The sequence below is a fragment of the Sus scrofa genome, chromosome 14, assembly GCF_054392235.1.
Source record: "Sus scrofa isolate SSC_HxYL_T2T_F1_AM1 chromosome 14, Sscrofa_HxYL_maternal_Yorkshire_Landrace_v2.0, whole genome shotgun sequence".
NCBI lineage: Eukaryota > Metazoa > Chordata > Mammalia > Artiodactyla > Suidae > Sus > Sus scrofa.
The window spans coordinates 51,652,498-51,665,822 of NC_139396.1; the positions used below are offsets into that span (position 1 = coordinate 51,652,498).

Sequence of the window (13,325 nt, forward strand, 5' to 3'; positions counted from 1 at the left end):
AGAGAGGATGAGTTAGCTAGAGGATGAGTTAGTTCAGGGTCTCCCCACCCCTCACCTCCCACCATGACACAGTAACTCTGCTAACCTGGAGTGTTGGGAGCACCACATCGACCTCCGTTCACTTGTGTCACATAGACAGCTGGTGGGGGGGCGGGGGTCTCTGGCGGGGGGGGTTCTGAGCAGCAGGAGAATGTTCCTCCACTCACCTCCCTCTGCCGTAAGCCCACTTCTGGGGGTGGGCAGGGCCAGAAAGGACCTAGCTGAGAGAGCTCTGGGGGGTCAGAAAGTTCTTCTCCCCCGCAGCACCACCCAGGAGTCTCCCATAATCGCCATTGCACTGGTCCAGTATTTCAGTGTCAGCATCCCCAGTTTTTCTGTCACGTCACCCATCCCCTAGTCAGCATGTGGTGGTTTCACTTCTGTCAAGAGAGAAACTCCTTTTGTGCCCCCTTCTTCCAGCAACCCCATGGAATAATGAAAGCTTAGCCTGAAGCCTGTGGTGGAAGGCAGGGGAACTCAAGCCTGGCAGCCATGCTGCCATCCCCCTCCACCAGGCCTGCCTCCTTCCCAGTGGCGGGGGCGAGGGCGGGGCAGGAACCAGACCACAGGATCCTGTCTTGTGCCAGTGACTTGGCACATGATGGCCGGGAGGGAGTCTTAGCAGGACAGAGGGGCAGCAGGAGACATCACAGTGATGTCCAAGAGAAGCTGGTGGAGGGAGGTGTGAGGAGAGGTTGAAAGGGCCCCCTGCTCCCAGTGACTCATTGCTCCCTGCCCTAGACCTGGCCACATTTCAGGGACCATCAGATATAAACGTACTACATACTGAGAATAGTGCCTCTCAAAACAAAACAAAACAAAAAAACCAAAACAAAACGAAACAAAACAAAAACAAACAGTCATTTCACTGTTTCTCAGCCTTATCCTCCAGCACTCGAAGCTAGAGAATGAGCAGCGGTTTGTTTTTCTCTGGTTTAGACATATCTGGAATCTTCACATCCTCTAGAGCTTTTTAGGTGTTTCCCTTGACCTGCCAGGACTATGGTTCCTGATGGAAAAGAGACAGCTGTATAGACACAGGAGTTCTAACAGGTACCACCTCCTGTAGGATCTTGTCCTTGGCACTGGAAGCCCAGCTCATGTAACTAAATGTTCCCTTTCCTCTATGCTAAAACTAACCTGGTTTTAGGAAAACACTTGATATTGGTTAGCCAGCTCGTATTTTTATTTGGACAGAGGGAATAAAATGGTTTCTCTCTGGTGTGTAATTCTGAATCTCAGGAGAAACCATATAAACTATTTAATGTTTGCCTTTAATAACTCACCTGGCACAGTAATAAATCTAGAATATATTTAGCATGGTGATTAATAGATTTATGATAGATTCCTAAGTAGAATGTTTGCAGTCAATATTAGCAATGTTTATTTTGGCTCTCAGTTTTAAAACTGACAATCTTCTGTTGCAAGGTAGAAAGAAAAGTAGCTTTAAAAAATGTGAGAAATACATTTGTAAGTATTTTCAGAATTATTTCTTAGAGTGTGTCCAGAAGTTGAGCTGTTAGAGCTTCCTGCCTCTATGAAATATCCACTCTGGTCTAAAGAAACAGTGAAAGGTGTTTCTATATTTGAATCACAGCTGAGGTTGATCTGCCAGTTTTAACTCTAGTTTTCATGGTTCTGCAGCTTACGTGATTTGGGACAAATCTTTCACTTCCCTGAGTTTCATTTTTGTCATCTTCAAAATATAAATGGTAACATTAACTTCTTTGGACTTTGAAGATGAAATGAGAAAATGTACATGTAAGCCTTTTGTAGAATGGAAAACATTGAACAAATGTCACTTTATTTTTAAACCTTAAAGCATCTTGATATATGCTTGACCCCTGGTTTAATTTTCCTTACTGAGGGCTCTTAATAGAAACCAAGGATTTTAACAAACTTTAAAGGATGAAAATCTTTGAGAAAGAAAGAACATGATCACAAACTTTCACTGACAGGCCACACAAATGTGGAGACCAGATAGCCCGTAACAAAGGCAGTGACTATTTGGCAACAAACGGTTTGGCTTATGATTATTTCTTCATAAGTAATGTCTTCTGATGTGTCAATAGCCAATGGACTTTGGCCAGAAGATCACCTTTAGCTGTAGTGAGAGAGTGTGTGTGTGTTGATCCATAATTAAAATTAAGCCTCCCAGGTTTTTTGTTGTTGTTGTTGTTATTTCCCCAATACAGTTTTTTTTCTACTGTACAGCATGGTGACCCAGTTACACATACATGTACACATTCTGTTTTCTCACATTATCATGCTCCATCATAAGTGACTAGACATAGTTCCCAGTGCTACACAGCAGGATCTCATTGCTAATCCATTCCAAATGCAATAATTTGCATCTGTTAACCCCAAGCTCCCATACACCCCACTCCTTCCCCCTCCCCCTTGGCAACCACAGGTCTATTCTGCAAGTCCATGATTTTCTTTTCTGTGGAAAGGTTCATTTGTGCCTTATGTTAGATTCCAGATATAAGTGATATCATATGATGTCTTTCTCTTTCTGACTTATTTCACTCAGTATGAGAGTCTCTAGTTCCATCCATGTTGCTGTAAATGGCATTATTTTGTTCTTTTTTATGGCTGAGTAGTATTCCATTGTGTACATATACCACATCTTCCTGATCCAGTCATCTGTCGATGGACATTTGGGTTGTTTCCATGTCTTGGCTATTGTGAATAGAGCTTCAGTGAACATGTGGGTGCATGTATCTTTTTTAAGGAATGTTTTGTCTGGATATATGCCCAAGAGTGAGATTGCTGGATCATATGGTAGTTCTGTGTATAGATTTCTAAGGTACCTCCATACTGTTGTCCAAAGTGGTTGTACCAGCTTACATTCCCACCAACAGTGCAAGAGGGTTCCCTTTTCTCCACACCCCCTCCAGCGTTTGTTATTTGTGGACTTATTAATGATGGGCATTCTGACTGGTGTGAGGTGGTATCTCGTGGCAGTTTTGATTTGTATTTCTCTAAGAATCAGGGATGTTGAGCATTTTTTTCATGTGCTTGTTGGCCATCTGTACATCTTCCTTGGAAAAATGTCTATTCAGGTCTTTTGCCCATTTTTCATTTGGGTTGTTGGCTTTTTTGCTGTTGAGTTGTATAAGTTGCTTGTATATTCTAGAGATTAAGCCCTGGTCAGTTGCAGCGTTTGAAACGATTTTCTCCCATTCTGTAAGTTGTCTTTCTGTTTTGTTTTTGGTTTCCTTTGCTGTGCAGAAGCTTGTCAGTTTGATCAGGTCCCATGGGTTTATTTTTGCTCTTATTTCTGTTGCTTTGGGAGACTGACCCGAGAAAATATTCATAAGGTTGATGTCAGAGAATGTTTTGCCTGTGTTCTCTTCCAGGAGTTTGATGGTGTCTTGTCCTACATTTAAGTCTTTAAGCCATTTTGAGTTTATTTTGCTGCATGGTGTGAGGGTGTGTTCTTGTTTCATTGATTTGCATGCATCTGTCCAGGTTTTCCAGCAATGCTTGCTGAAAAGACTGTCTTTTTCCCGTTTTCTGTTCTTGCCTCCCTGTCAAAGATTAATTGACCATAGGTGTCTGGGTTTATTTCTGGGTTCTCTATTCTGTTCCATTGGTCTGTCTGTCTGTTTTGGTACCAGTACCACACTGTCTTGATGACTGTGGCTTTGTAATCTTGCCTGAAGTCTGGGAGAGTCATGCCTCCTGCTTGGTTTTTGTTCCTCAGAATTGCTTTGGCAATTCTGGGTCTTTTGTGGTTCCATATAAATTTTCGGATTGTTTGTTCTAGTTCTGTGAGAAATGTCATGGGTAATTTGATGGGGATTGCATTGAATCTGTAGATTGCTTTGGGTAGTCTGGCCATTTTTACAATATTAATTTTTCCAACCCAGGAGCATGGCATATCTTTCCACTTCTTTAATTTCTTTGATTAATGTTTTATAGTTCTCAGCATTTAGGTCCTTTACCTCCTTGGTCAGGTGTATTCCCAGGTATTTGATTTTGGGGGGTGCAATTTTAAAAGGTATTGTATTTTTGTATTCCTTTTCTCCTATTTCATTGTTAGTATACAGAAATGTGACTGATTTCTGAATGTTAATCTTATATCTTGCTACTTTGCTGAATGTATTGATCAGTTCAGGTAGTTTTTGGGTTGAGTCCTTAGGGTTTTCTGTATATAGTATCATGTCATCTGCATACAGTGACAGTTTTACCTCTTCCCTTCCTTTTTGGATGCCTTTTATTTCTTTGGTTTGTCTGATTGCTGTGGCTAGGACTTCCAGTACTATGTTGAATAACAGTGATGAGAGTGGACATCCTTGTCTTGTTCCAGATTTTAGTGGGAAGACTTTCAGCTTTTCTCCATTGAGTATTACATTTGCCGTGGGTTTGTCATAAATGGCTTTGATTATGTTAAGGTATGTTTCCTCTCCACTTTAGTAAGAGTTTTGATCATGAATGGATGTTGGACTTTGTCAGATGCTTTCTCTGCATCTATTGAGATGATCATGTGGTTTTTAACTTTTCTTTTGTTAATGTGGTGTGTGACATTGATTGATTTGCATATGTTGAACCATCTTTGTGCACCAGGGATGAATTCCACCTGGTCGTGGTGTATGATCTTTTTTATATGTTGTTGGATTTGGATGGCTAAAATTTTGTTGAGAATTTTTGCGTCTACATTCATCAAAGATATGGGCTGATAGTTTTCTTATTTGGTTGTATCTTTGTCTGGTTTTGGAATTAGGGTGATGGTGGCATCATAGAATGTCTTTGGGAGTGTTCCTTCTTCAACCTTTTGAAAAAGTTTAAGGAGGCTGGGTATAAGTTTCTCTTTGTATGTTTGGTAGAATTCACTTGTGAAGCCATCTGGTCCTGGACTTTTATTTGTAGGGGATGTGTTTATGACATATTCAATTTCATTTCTAGTGATTGGTCTGTTCAGTTGATCTGTTTCTTCTTGATTCAGTTTTGGTAGGCTGTAAGTCTCTAGAAAGTTGTCCATTTCTTCTAGGTTGTCAAATTTGTTGGCATACAATTGTTCATAATATTCTCTTATGGGTTTTTTTTTGTATCTCTAGTATCAGTTGTGACTTCTTCTTCATTTCTTATTTTGTTTATTTGGGTTTTTTCTCTCCTCTTCTTGGTGAGTCTAGCCAGAGGTTTGTCAGTTTTGTTTACCTTTTTAAAGAACCAGCTCTTGGTTTTGTTTATTTCTTCTATTATTTTTTTAATCTCTGCTTTATTGATTTTCTCTTTGATCTTTATGATTTCCTTCCTTCTGCTGACTTTAGGTTTTTCTTGTGCTTCTTTTTCTTTTTGTAATTCATTTAGGTGGTGGGTTAAGTTCTCGATTTGAAATTTTTCTTCTTTTTTGAGGAAAGCCTGTATAGCTGTGAATTTCCCTCTGAGCACTGCTTTTGCAGCATCCCATAGATTTCGAGTGGTTGTGTCTTCCTTATTATTTGTCTCGAGGTATTTTTTAATTTCCTTCTTGATTTCTTCATTGACCCATTGGTTTTTTAGTAGCATGTTTAGTCTCCATGTAGTATTTTTTTCTCGTTTCCTGTGGTTGATTTCTAGTTTCATGACATTGTGGTCAGAGAAGATACTTGAAATAATTTCTGTTGAGGTTAGCTTTGTACCCCAGTATGTGATCAATTCTTGAGAATGTTCCATGTACACTTGAGAAGAATGTATATTCTGATTTTTTTGGATATAATCTACTGAAAATGTCGATTAAGTCTAACTTTTCTATTGTGTGCTTTAGGATATCTGTTGCCTTACTGATTTTCTGTCTAGAGGATCTGTCCATTGATGTGAGTGGGGTATTACCTCCCAGGTTTTGAATGATTAATTGCCTGAGGCTAAAATTCCTTCTCAGTTTTTTTTTTTTTTTGGGGGGGGGCTCTTTTTTAGGGCCACACCTGCAGCATATGGAAGTTCCCAGGGAAGGGGGCGAGTTGGAGCTGCAGCTTCCAGCCTACGCCACAGCCACAGCAATGTGGGGTCTGAGCCACATCTGTAACCTACACCACAGCCCACGGCAACACTGAATATTTAACCTACTGAGCGAAGCCAGGTATCAAACCCACATCCTTATGGATACTAGTCGGGTTCATTACTGCCAAGCCATGATGGGAACCCCCCTCTCAGTTTTTCTTCACTTGCTAAATAAATATCTCTGTGAAGTGCCAAATTTAATGTGCCAAGAGCATTTTTTGTGTGGACATAGTCCCCTGTGTCTTCATGAGGTCAGCCCTGTAGGTATGATATAGGTGTGTGGAGAATTAAAAATCAGGAAAACTGAAGATGCCAAGCACTGCCACCCTTTAGACAATTGAAGTTAAAAATAGATGTGTTCATGCATCAGCAGATGGATTCCTACCCAGATGACTTGATTCAGAATTCAGCCACGTATGACAGCTCACTAAATGGAGTATAGCCAGCACAGACTTCAAATTCATAATTGCATCAAGACCTTCTATGGTATTAAACTAAAATTCAGTGATCAGATAAACTGTTTTGAATATACATAGGTAAAGGGTAATAATTTGAGACATATTTTCAATTAAGCTTAACAATGGAAAGATGTTTAATAAATACATTTAACCCTGCTCACATTTTGTATGCTGATATTCATGATATAGGTTAGCAAGCTGTATTTTTTATTTGTTGCTTTTAATTACAAGTCAGCATTATGGGAAGAATACAGTTAAAACAAGACACTTGTTATGTAATTAGAAAACTGCATTTCTTTTGGGTATCTTACCTCTGGTTGTCCTGAAAACATACCTAGATTCACGCCAACACTTGACAGATACTGGCAAACAGAACCATTAGATTTACATTTCTGCAAGGAAAAAACAAACAAACAGATTACGGATTTGTACAGTTAGAACAGTGCTGTGGCAGCAAAGTAAATCACTTTATCAACATAATAGGTTTTAGTATAATTTCCTAATAGAAATAAGGGGACTACTGACCATTTCATCTGTCATTTATTTTATAGTAACACTACTTGTTGTATGGGAGTGTTTAGAAGTGGGGTAAGGGTGGGTGTGAGAGGGTGGACATAGGGCAGATTAGGTTTGAAAAAAAATGTACTAATCGTGGGCAGCATTCCTCCTCCTGAGAGGTTCAGGCCACCTGCCTCCCTGTGCGTGAGGATAATACTGCATCCTGTTATTATAGATCCTGTCAGGCACGTGACCCAGATATATTTTCCTCAGTGCTGTGAAGCTTGTCGTCTCCCACAGTTTCCTTGCCTGTCTTGTTTCTATGGTAACCGTGCACTCACTGTCCTTGCAGCGAAACCCTCAAGCAGGCAGCAGCTCAGAAGTCCCAGCAGCTTTCAGCATTGCAAGAGGAGAACGTGAAACTTGCCGAGGAGCTGGGGAGAAGCAGGGACGAAGTCACAAGTCACCAGAAGGTCAGTGGGCCGTGGGTGGGCATTCTCAGCTCTGCCATGCTGTCTATTGCTGCGGGCAATGCACGAGAGGCTCCTCAGAGATGCAGTCCATGTGGGGGTTCAAATGGGGTTTCAAGTCATCTGTGTTGTGTGTCTCCTTGTTTTCAAGCATGCTACTTAGGACTAGGGTAGGAGTGAGTTGACAGGTCCTTTAGGAAAAAAAACAAAACAAAACACTGGGAACTTGAAAGCAAGTAGAAAATAAGATCTCAGACAATCTTATAGCACAGCATTTTTTATTTTTTAAAGTTTTATTGGAGTATAGTCGATTTACAATGTTATGATCATTTCTGCTATACAACAAAGTATTCAGTTATACCTATACACACATTCATTCTTTTTCAAATTCTTTTCCCACTGGATGATCACAGAATATTGGATAGAGTTCCCTGTGCTGTACAGCAGGTCCCTGTTGGCCATTCACGCCACAGACCACAGTGATAGCACAGCATTTCAATGGAAGCCCTTATTGCTTGGGTTTCAATTTTTTTCCTCAAAGATATTTTTTTCTTTCATCGAAATTGATTTTAAGGAAATAGATCCCAAGAATACAGATTTGGTGCGAGGGTTGGCAGCTGTTTTTAAAAAGAAGTCTGCTTTTCTTTAAATTAAAAGTAAAATATTAAACATCTCCTAGTGGAACTGTGTATGTATGTGCACACATGTGCATTGTGTATGGAATGTGTGTGCTACTCCTGGAATGAGCTGTAAGCTAAGCCCAACCCACTTCCTTCTGTATTTAAATTACAAAGGTTTCTGACAAGTTTATTAAACAATGAAACAAAACTGATTTTAAAGAATGCTATTTTCTGTTTTTATTCTTGAATCAAAGTACTGTTAGTCACACCCAACCTAAGAGCAGAAGTTCCCCCCAAAATTACATTTTTAAGAGAATTTTACTGTGTGGTCACTGTTTCTTGCTTTTCACATCAAGGGAAAAACTTGATTTTTCCCAGAGCATACTTTGTAAATATGAATTCTCACTTAGATAGAGTAGTTTGGTATAATTGTATTGAATATCCACTGATGTGGTGCGGTTTGTGGTGCAAGGGCTGGGCTTTTCAAAGAGTTGACCTCAGTCTTTAACATCTTTGTTAGTGCTTTCCACAGCTGTCCTGCTTCTCAGAGACCTGGCCCATCTCTCAGGCTCCAGGGTGGAGATGGTGCTCTGGGCAATAGTAGCTCACAGGGAGTGGCTCTGTGACAGGCACAGATACCCCACAGCCATCCTCTGAGTCTTTGCAGTAATTCTGCCATTATCCCCACTTGTAAAGGAGGAAACGAAAGCATGAAGGAGATAGTAACGACTCAGCTTCATTCAGCCAATAGCGCTGGGGGATGTGTGTCCTCTTCTGACTCAGTCTGGAAAAGAATCAAGGGTTGACTTAAACAGGGTCATTGCCCTCTCCCTTGGTCATTTTGTGAGAAAGTGGAGTTTGTGAAAAACAGAAGCCCCTTGATCCAGTGAGGTTCTGCACCCCCATCCCACCCCAACCCCAGCATAAACCAGAGCGTCAAAACCAGATATCGCTCCCAGGAGTGTGTCTGTGAAGACTTGCAAGGAAAGGGTCCCAGCTGAGTGCTGATTTATTTGTCTCCTTTTATCTCCTCCTGTGGACTGTCTTGGTGGAGAGAGTGGGTCTGCAAATGGGAGGAACACACAGAAATCAGCCTCCCATCTCATGTCATGACCTTCACTGGTTGACTACATTTCTTGTTTCTGTCTCTCAGAACCAGAAAGACTAAGAGGGGAGCATCACAATTCCCCCAGCAGAGGGAGGTTTTCAGGGATCCTCTCCATTCCCCAGTTCTTTCTCTCTTGCTCTGGGATTTGAATTCCTTTCCTTTTGAAAAAATTTTGTGGCTAAAAATGTGAAAATCAGTGAAGAGTTCCTGTCAGGCTCAGTGGTTAACAAATCTGACTGGGAACTGTGAGGTTTCAGGTTCGATTCCTGGCCTCGCCCAGTGGGTTAAGGATCCGGCGTTGCCATGAGCTGTGGTGTAGGTTGCAGACGAGGCTGAGATCCCACGTTGCTGTGGCTGTGGTGTAGGCTGGCGGCTACAGCTCCGATTTGACCCCTAGCCTGGGAACCTCCATATGCTGTGGGAACAGCCCTAGAAAAGAAAAGAAAAAGAAAAGAAAATCAGTGACTTTGAAGAGTGTTAGGAAAGTAGCACCTGCAAGAAACAATGAGGACAGTGACATCACTCTAAAGAAGGGGTTGTTTTGCCCTTTGTACTTCCCTGTGTTTCACTCTGGAGAGAGAAGCAAGCAGCTGTGAACTAAAACGTGAGAGACTTTGATGATAGAGATTGATAACAGTGAGAGCAAATACCAAGGAAGTATGCAGATAATTCTTCCCTTGGTGTATACATTTCAAAAGGGTGGTGAGAATACCCCATTTAAGATAACTTTGGGAGTTCCCATTGTGGCGCAACAGAAAAGAACCTGACTAGTACCCATGAGGGCTCAAGTTCAATCCCTGGTCTCGATCAGTGGGTTGGGGATCTGTCGTTGCCTTGAGCTGTGGCCATGTAGGTTGTACATGGGGCTAGGATCCCATGTTGCTGTGGCTGTGGTGTAGGCCGGCAGCTGCAGCTCCAATTCAGCCCCTAGCCTGTGAACTTCCATATGTCACTAGTGTAGCCCTAAAAAAAGCAAAAAAAAAAAACTTCAAAGTAGCCTTAGGCTAAAGAAGATTAATTCATCGGGTCTATTACTCATTATCTCTGACAGTCTAGAGTGCCGATTACCTATGTAAAATCACGAATTTCCACTTTGTTTTTTGTTCATTTTTTTAAGTTTTATTGAAGTACAGTTGATTTACAAGGTTGTGATAATTTCTACTCTATAACAAAGTAATTCAGTCATATATGTATACATATATGTATACATATATCCCTTCTCTTTCAGATTCAGATTTCCACTTTGTTACTTGGTATAGTTGAGCCAAACTATTGGTCAGCTTTGTTCACAAATACACTATAGGAGTTTCCTGGTAGTGCAGTGGGTTAAGCATCTGGCATTGTCACTGCTGTGGTACTGATTTGATCCCTGGCCCAGCCAAGAACTTGAGCATGCCGTGGGTGCAGCCTATATATGTATGTTCTTTCAATTCTACTGTTACTTTGTTACTTTTTTTTTTTTTTTCCTACCTCAAGTATTTAGTTTGCTTAGAAAACCCAGATCCCAGAATCTGTTCTGCATCTTAATACTCTCGCTGGGAACATTGGCTAAGGATTTTGATTTCCTTGAAAAACCCCCTGAAACAGCCATTTCATTTCCTGTTTGACAGTTGGAAGTATAATTTTATTTGTTGAAACAAAAGAATCCCTGGAGTTCCCATTGTGGAACAACTGGATTGGATGCAGGTACCAGGATGCAGGTTTGATCCCTGGCCCAGCACAGTGGGTTAAAGGATCTGGCATTGCCTCAGCTGCAGCATAGTTTGCAGCTGCAGCTCAGATCTGATCTCTGGCCAGGGAACTCCATATGCCTCTGGGCAGCCAAAAAAGAAAAGGAAAGAAAAAGATCACCTGCCTCCCTGTGACTGTGGTTTTGTAGAGCATTCTCTCTTTTTACCACCTTAAAAGGTGAAGTGGGAAATGCTGCAGTTAAGAGGGCCAGCAGTGGGGTAGAGAGTGATGATAGATTCTTTGTGTCCTCAGAAACCCTTCTCTGACTCGGTTGACCCCTGGGCGCCCTGTTCCCCCATGAATTGTTTTGATAGTTGGAGGCTGACCTGTTTGCTCAAGGTCCTACAGAATGGAATTGGCCAAGCCAAAACAGAAACAGAACCCAAACTGTCTGCTCTAACAGCTGTTCTCCTTTCCAGTGAAAAATGATATCTCCAATCCCCCTTCCCAAGTGAGATTTTGCTTTTTTTTTTTTTTTTTTTTCTTTCTTTTTTTAGGGCTGCACCTATGGCATATGGAGGTTCCCAGGCTAGGGGTCTAATTGGAGCTACAACTGATGGCCTGCACCACAGCCACAGCAATGCCAGATCCAAACTGTGTCTGTGACCCACACCACAGCTCACAGCAATGCCAGGTCTTTAACCCACTGAGCGAGGCCAGGAATTGAACCCGCATCCTCATGGGTACTAGTCAAAAGGGTTCATAGCCGCTGAGCCACAACAGGAACACCCTAGATTTTTCTTTTTAAGAGAGGAGGGGAGTGACAACCAGGGTCAGTTAAGGCCGTGAGAGGCACAAGTGTTGGCTTCATCTGGCATCATTTGTGACAGAAATCCTTATAAAATGTCACATAGAGTGCCTTATCTTTTAAAAGATGATATTAGATTGAACATATGAAATGGCTCCTGTTTTGCAGTTTCACGTAGTTCAGCCTAATAGCTCATGTAATTCATCTTTTCTTGATAACTGACAATTTTGCAGATTGTCACAATCTTAGGTGTTTAGTGTTTACTCTCACATTGTGTCCTGCCTGGTGGCCTGACTGTGTGTGTGCATGCATGCACGCACACACACATAACATGAAATGTACTCTTTTAACCATTTTGCAGTGTGCTTTCAGTGGCACTTAGTACAATCACAAAGTCGTGTGAGCATCCTCTGTGTCCGATTCCAGAACATTTTCATCCCCAGCAAAGGAAACCCCATACCCACTGAACCAGCCACTCCCCATTGCTCCATCCTCCCAGCCCCAGGCAACCACTAATCTATTTTGTATCTCCATGGATTTGCTTATTCTGCATATTTCACATAAATGACATCATACAGTATTTGTCCTTTGTGTCTGTCGCTTAGTGTCATAATATCTTTGAGGTTCATCCATGTTGCAGCCTGTATCAGAACTTCACTTCTTTTCATGGCTGAGAAGTGTTTTATTGAAGGGATGTAGCACATTTTGTTTATCCATGTGTCCAGGTGTCTTATGTCTTCTTTCTCCATCCACACTACCACCTGTCCCTCCTGACATCCACTCCCGGCCAAGAGCCCTTGTATCTCATCACCCCTTTCTATCTTTTGTGGGTTGGGAAATCCTCTTGTTCCTCAAAAGCAGTGCTAAGTCTTGCCAGACTCTTCACACTCAACAACCTTAGCTGCTTCTTATCTCTGTCTCCAATCCTTTGCTTTCTGCCTTTATTTTTCCCCTCCCACTTTCTTTCCAATCTCCTACTCTGCTTTTTGCCACCACCACTGCTCTCCAGAGATGGCCCTGGCTTGAGTGCTCGCACTGCAACTGCACTCACATGGCCTCCTTCCACGCGCCTGAACCCGTGTTCCCGACCCTCCTCCTTTGACTTCTTCCACACCAGCTGAGTGCTCATGCTTCTCCTGCCCCTCCTACCACACCCCGTCACTTGCCGTTTTCATATGTGCTTTTACAGCTCTCCTCCTCCCTTCCCCGCTGGGTGCACTTTCCCTCACTGTGTCATCACCTCCCTTCTCCAGGTGGGCCGCTTCCTTCCTCAGTTCAGGTATCATCTCCTTGGCTCCCTGTGTGTGACACCAGGAGCCTGTGTGTGTGGCCACCTCAGGCTCCTGCCCTGCACAGCTCTGAGACACCAGGACCCGTAGAGCAGGACGTGCACATAGAATGGGGGGTGGAATGAGCATCGTCTTTAGCCAGGCCCTTAGGTCCTGCTTTATAGAACATGATGGGGAGACTGCATGACTGCCCTTTCTGCCTTCTTCCACAAGTCCATTTACTTCCAGTTTCATGGTTTTGTTGGAGGGTTGTGGTTGCCAAAAGCCAACTGCCACATGAGTGGGACTTTTGCTCTGTGTGGACACATACAATGACTTGGGGCAGGATCACGTGGTTTCCAGATTCATGGGAACCATGCAGAGCATTATTCTTTTCACA

At 42.2% G+C, this 13,325-nt stretch overlaps 1 protein-coding gene across 17 annotated transcripts in view; it reads left to right on the plus strand.

Moving 5' to 3' along the window:
- Nucleotides 1-13,325, plus strand: part of CLIP1 (CAP-Gly domain containing linker protein 1) — a 147,537-nt gene that overhangs the window by 108,493 nt on the left and 25,719 nt on the right. For all 17 annotated transcript variants that reach the window (XM_084996045.1, XM_021072961.2, XM_084996038.1 and 14 more), the window contains one exon: nucleotides 7,333-7,453. In XM_084996045.1, the coding sequence (XP_084852171.1) occupies nucleotides 7,333-7,453 (121 nt within the window). The remainder of the gene's footprint in view (nucleotides 1-7,332; nucleotides 7,454-13,325) is intronic.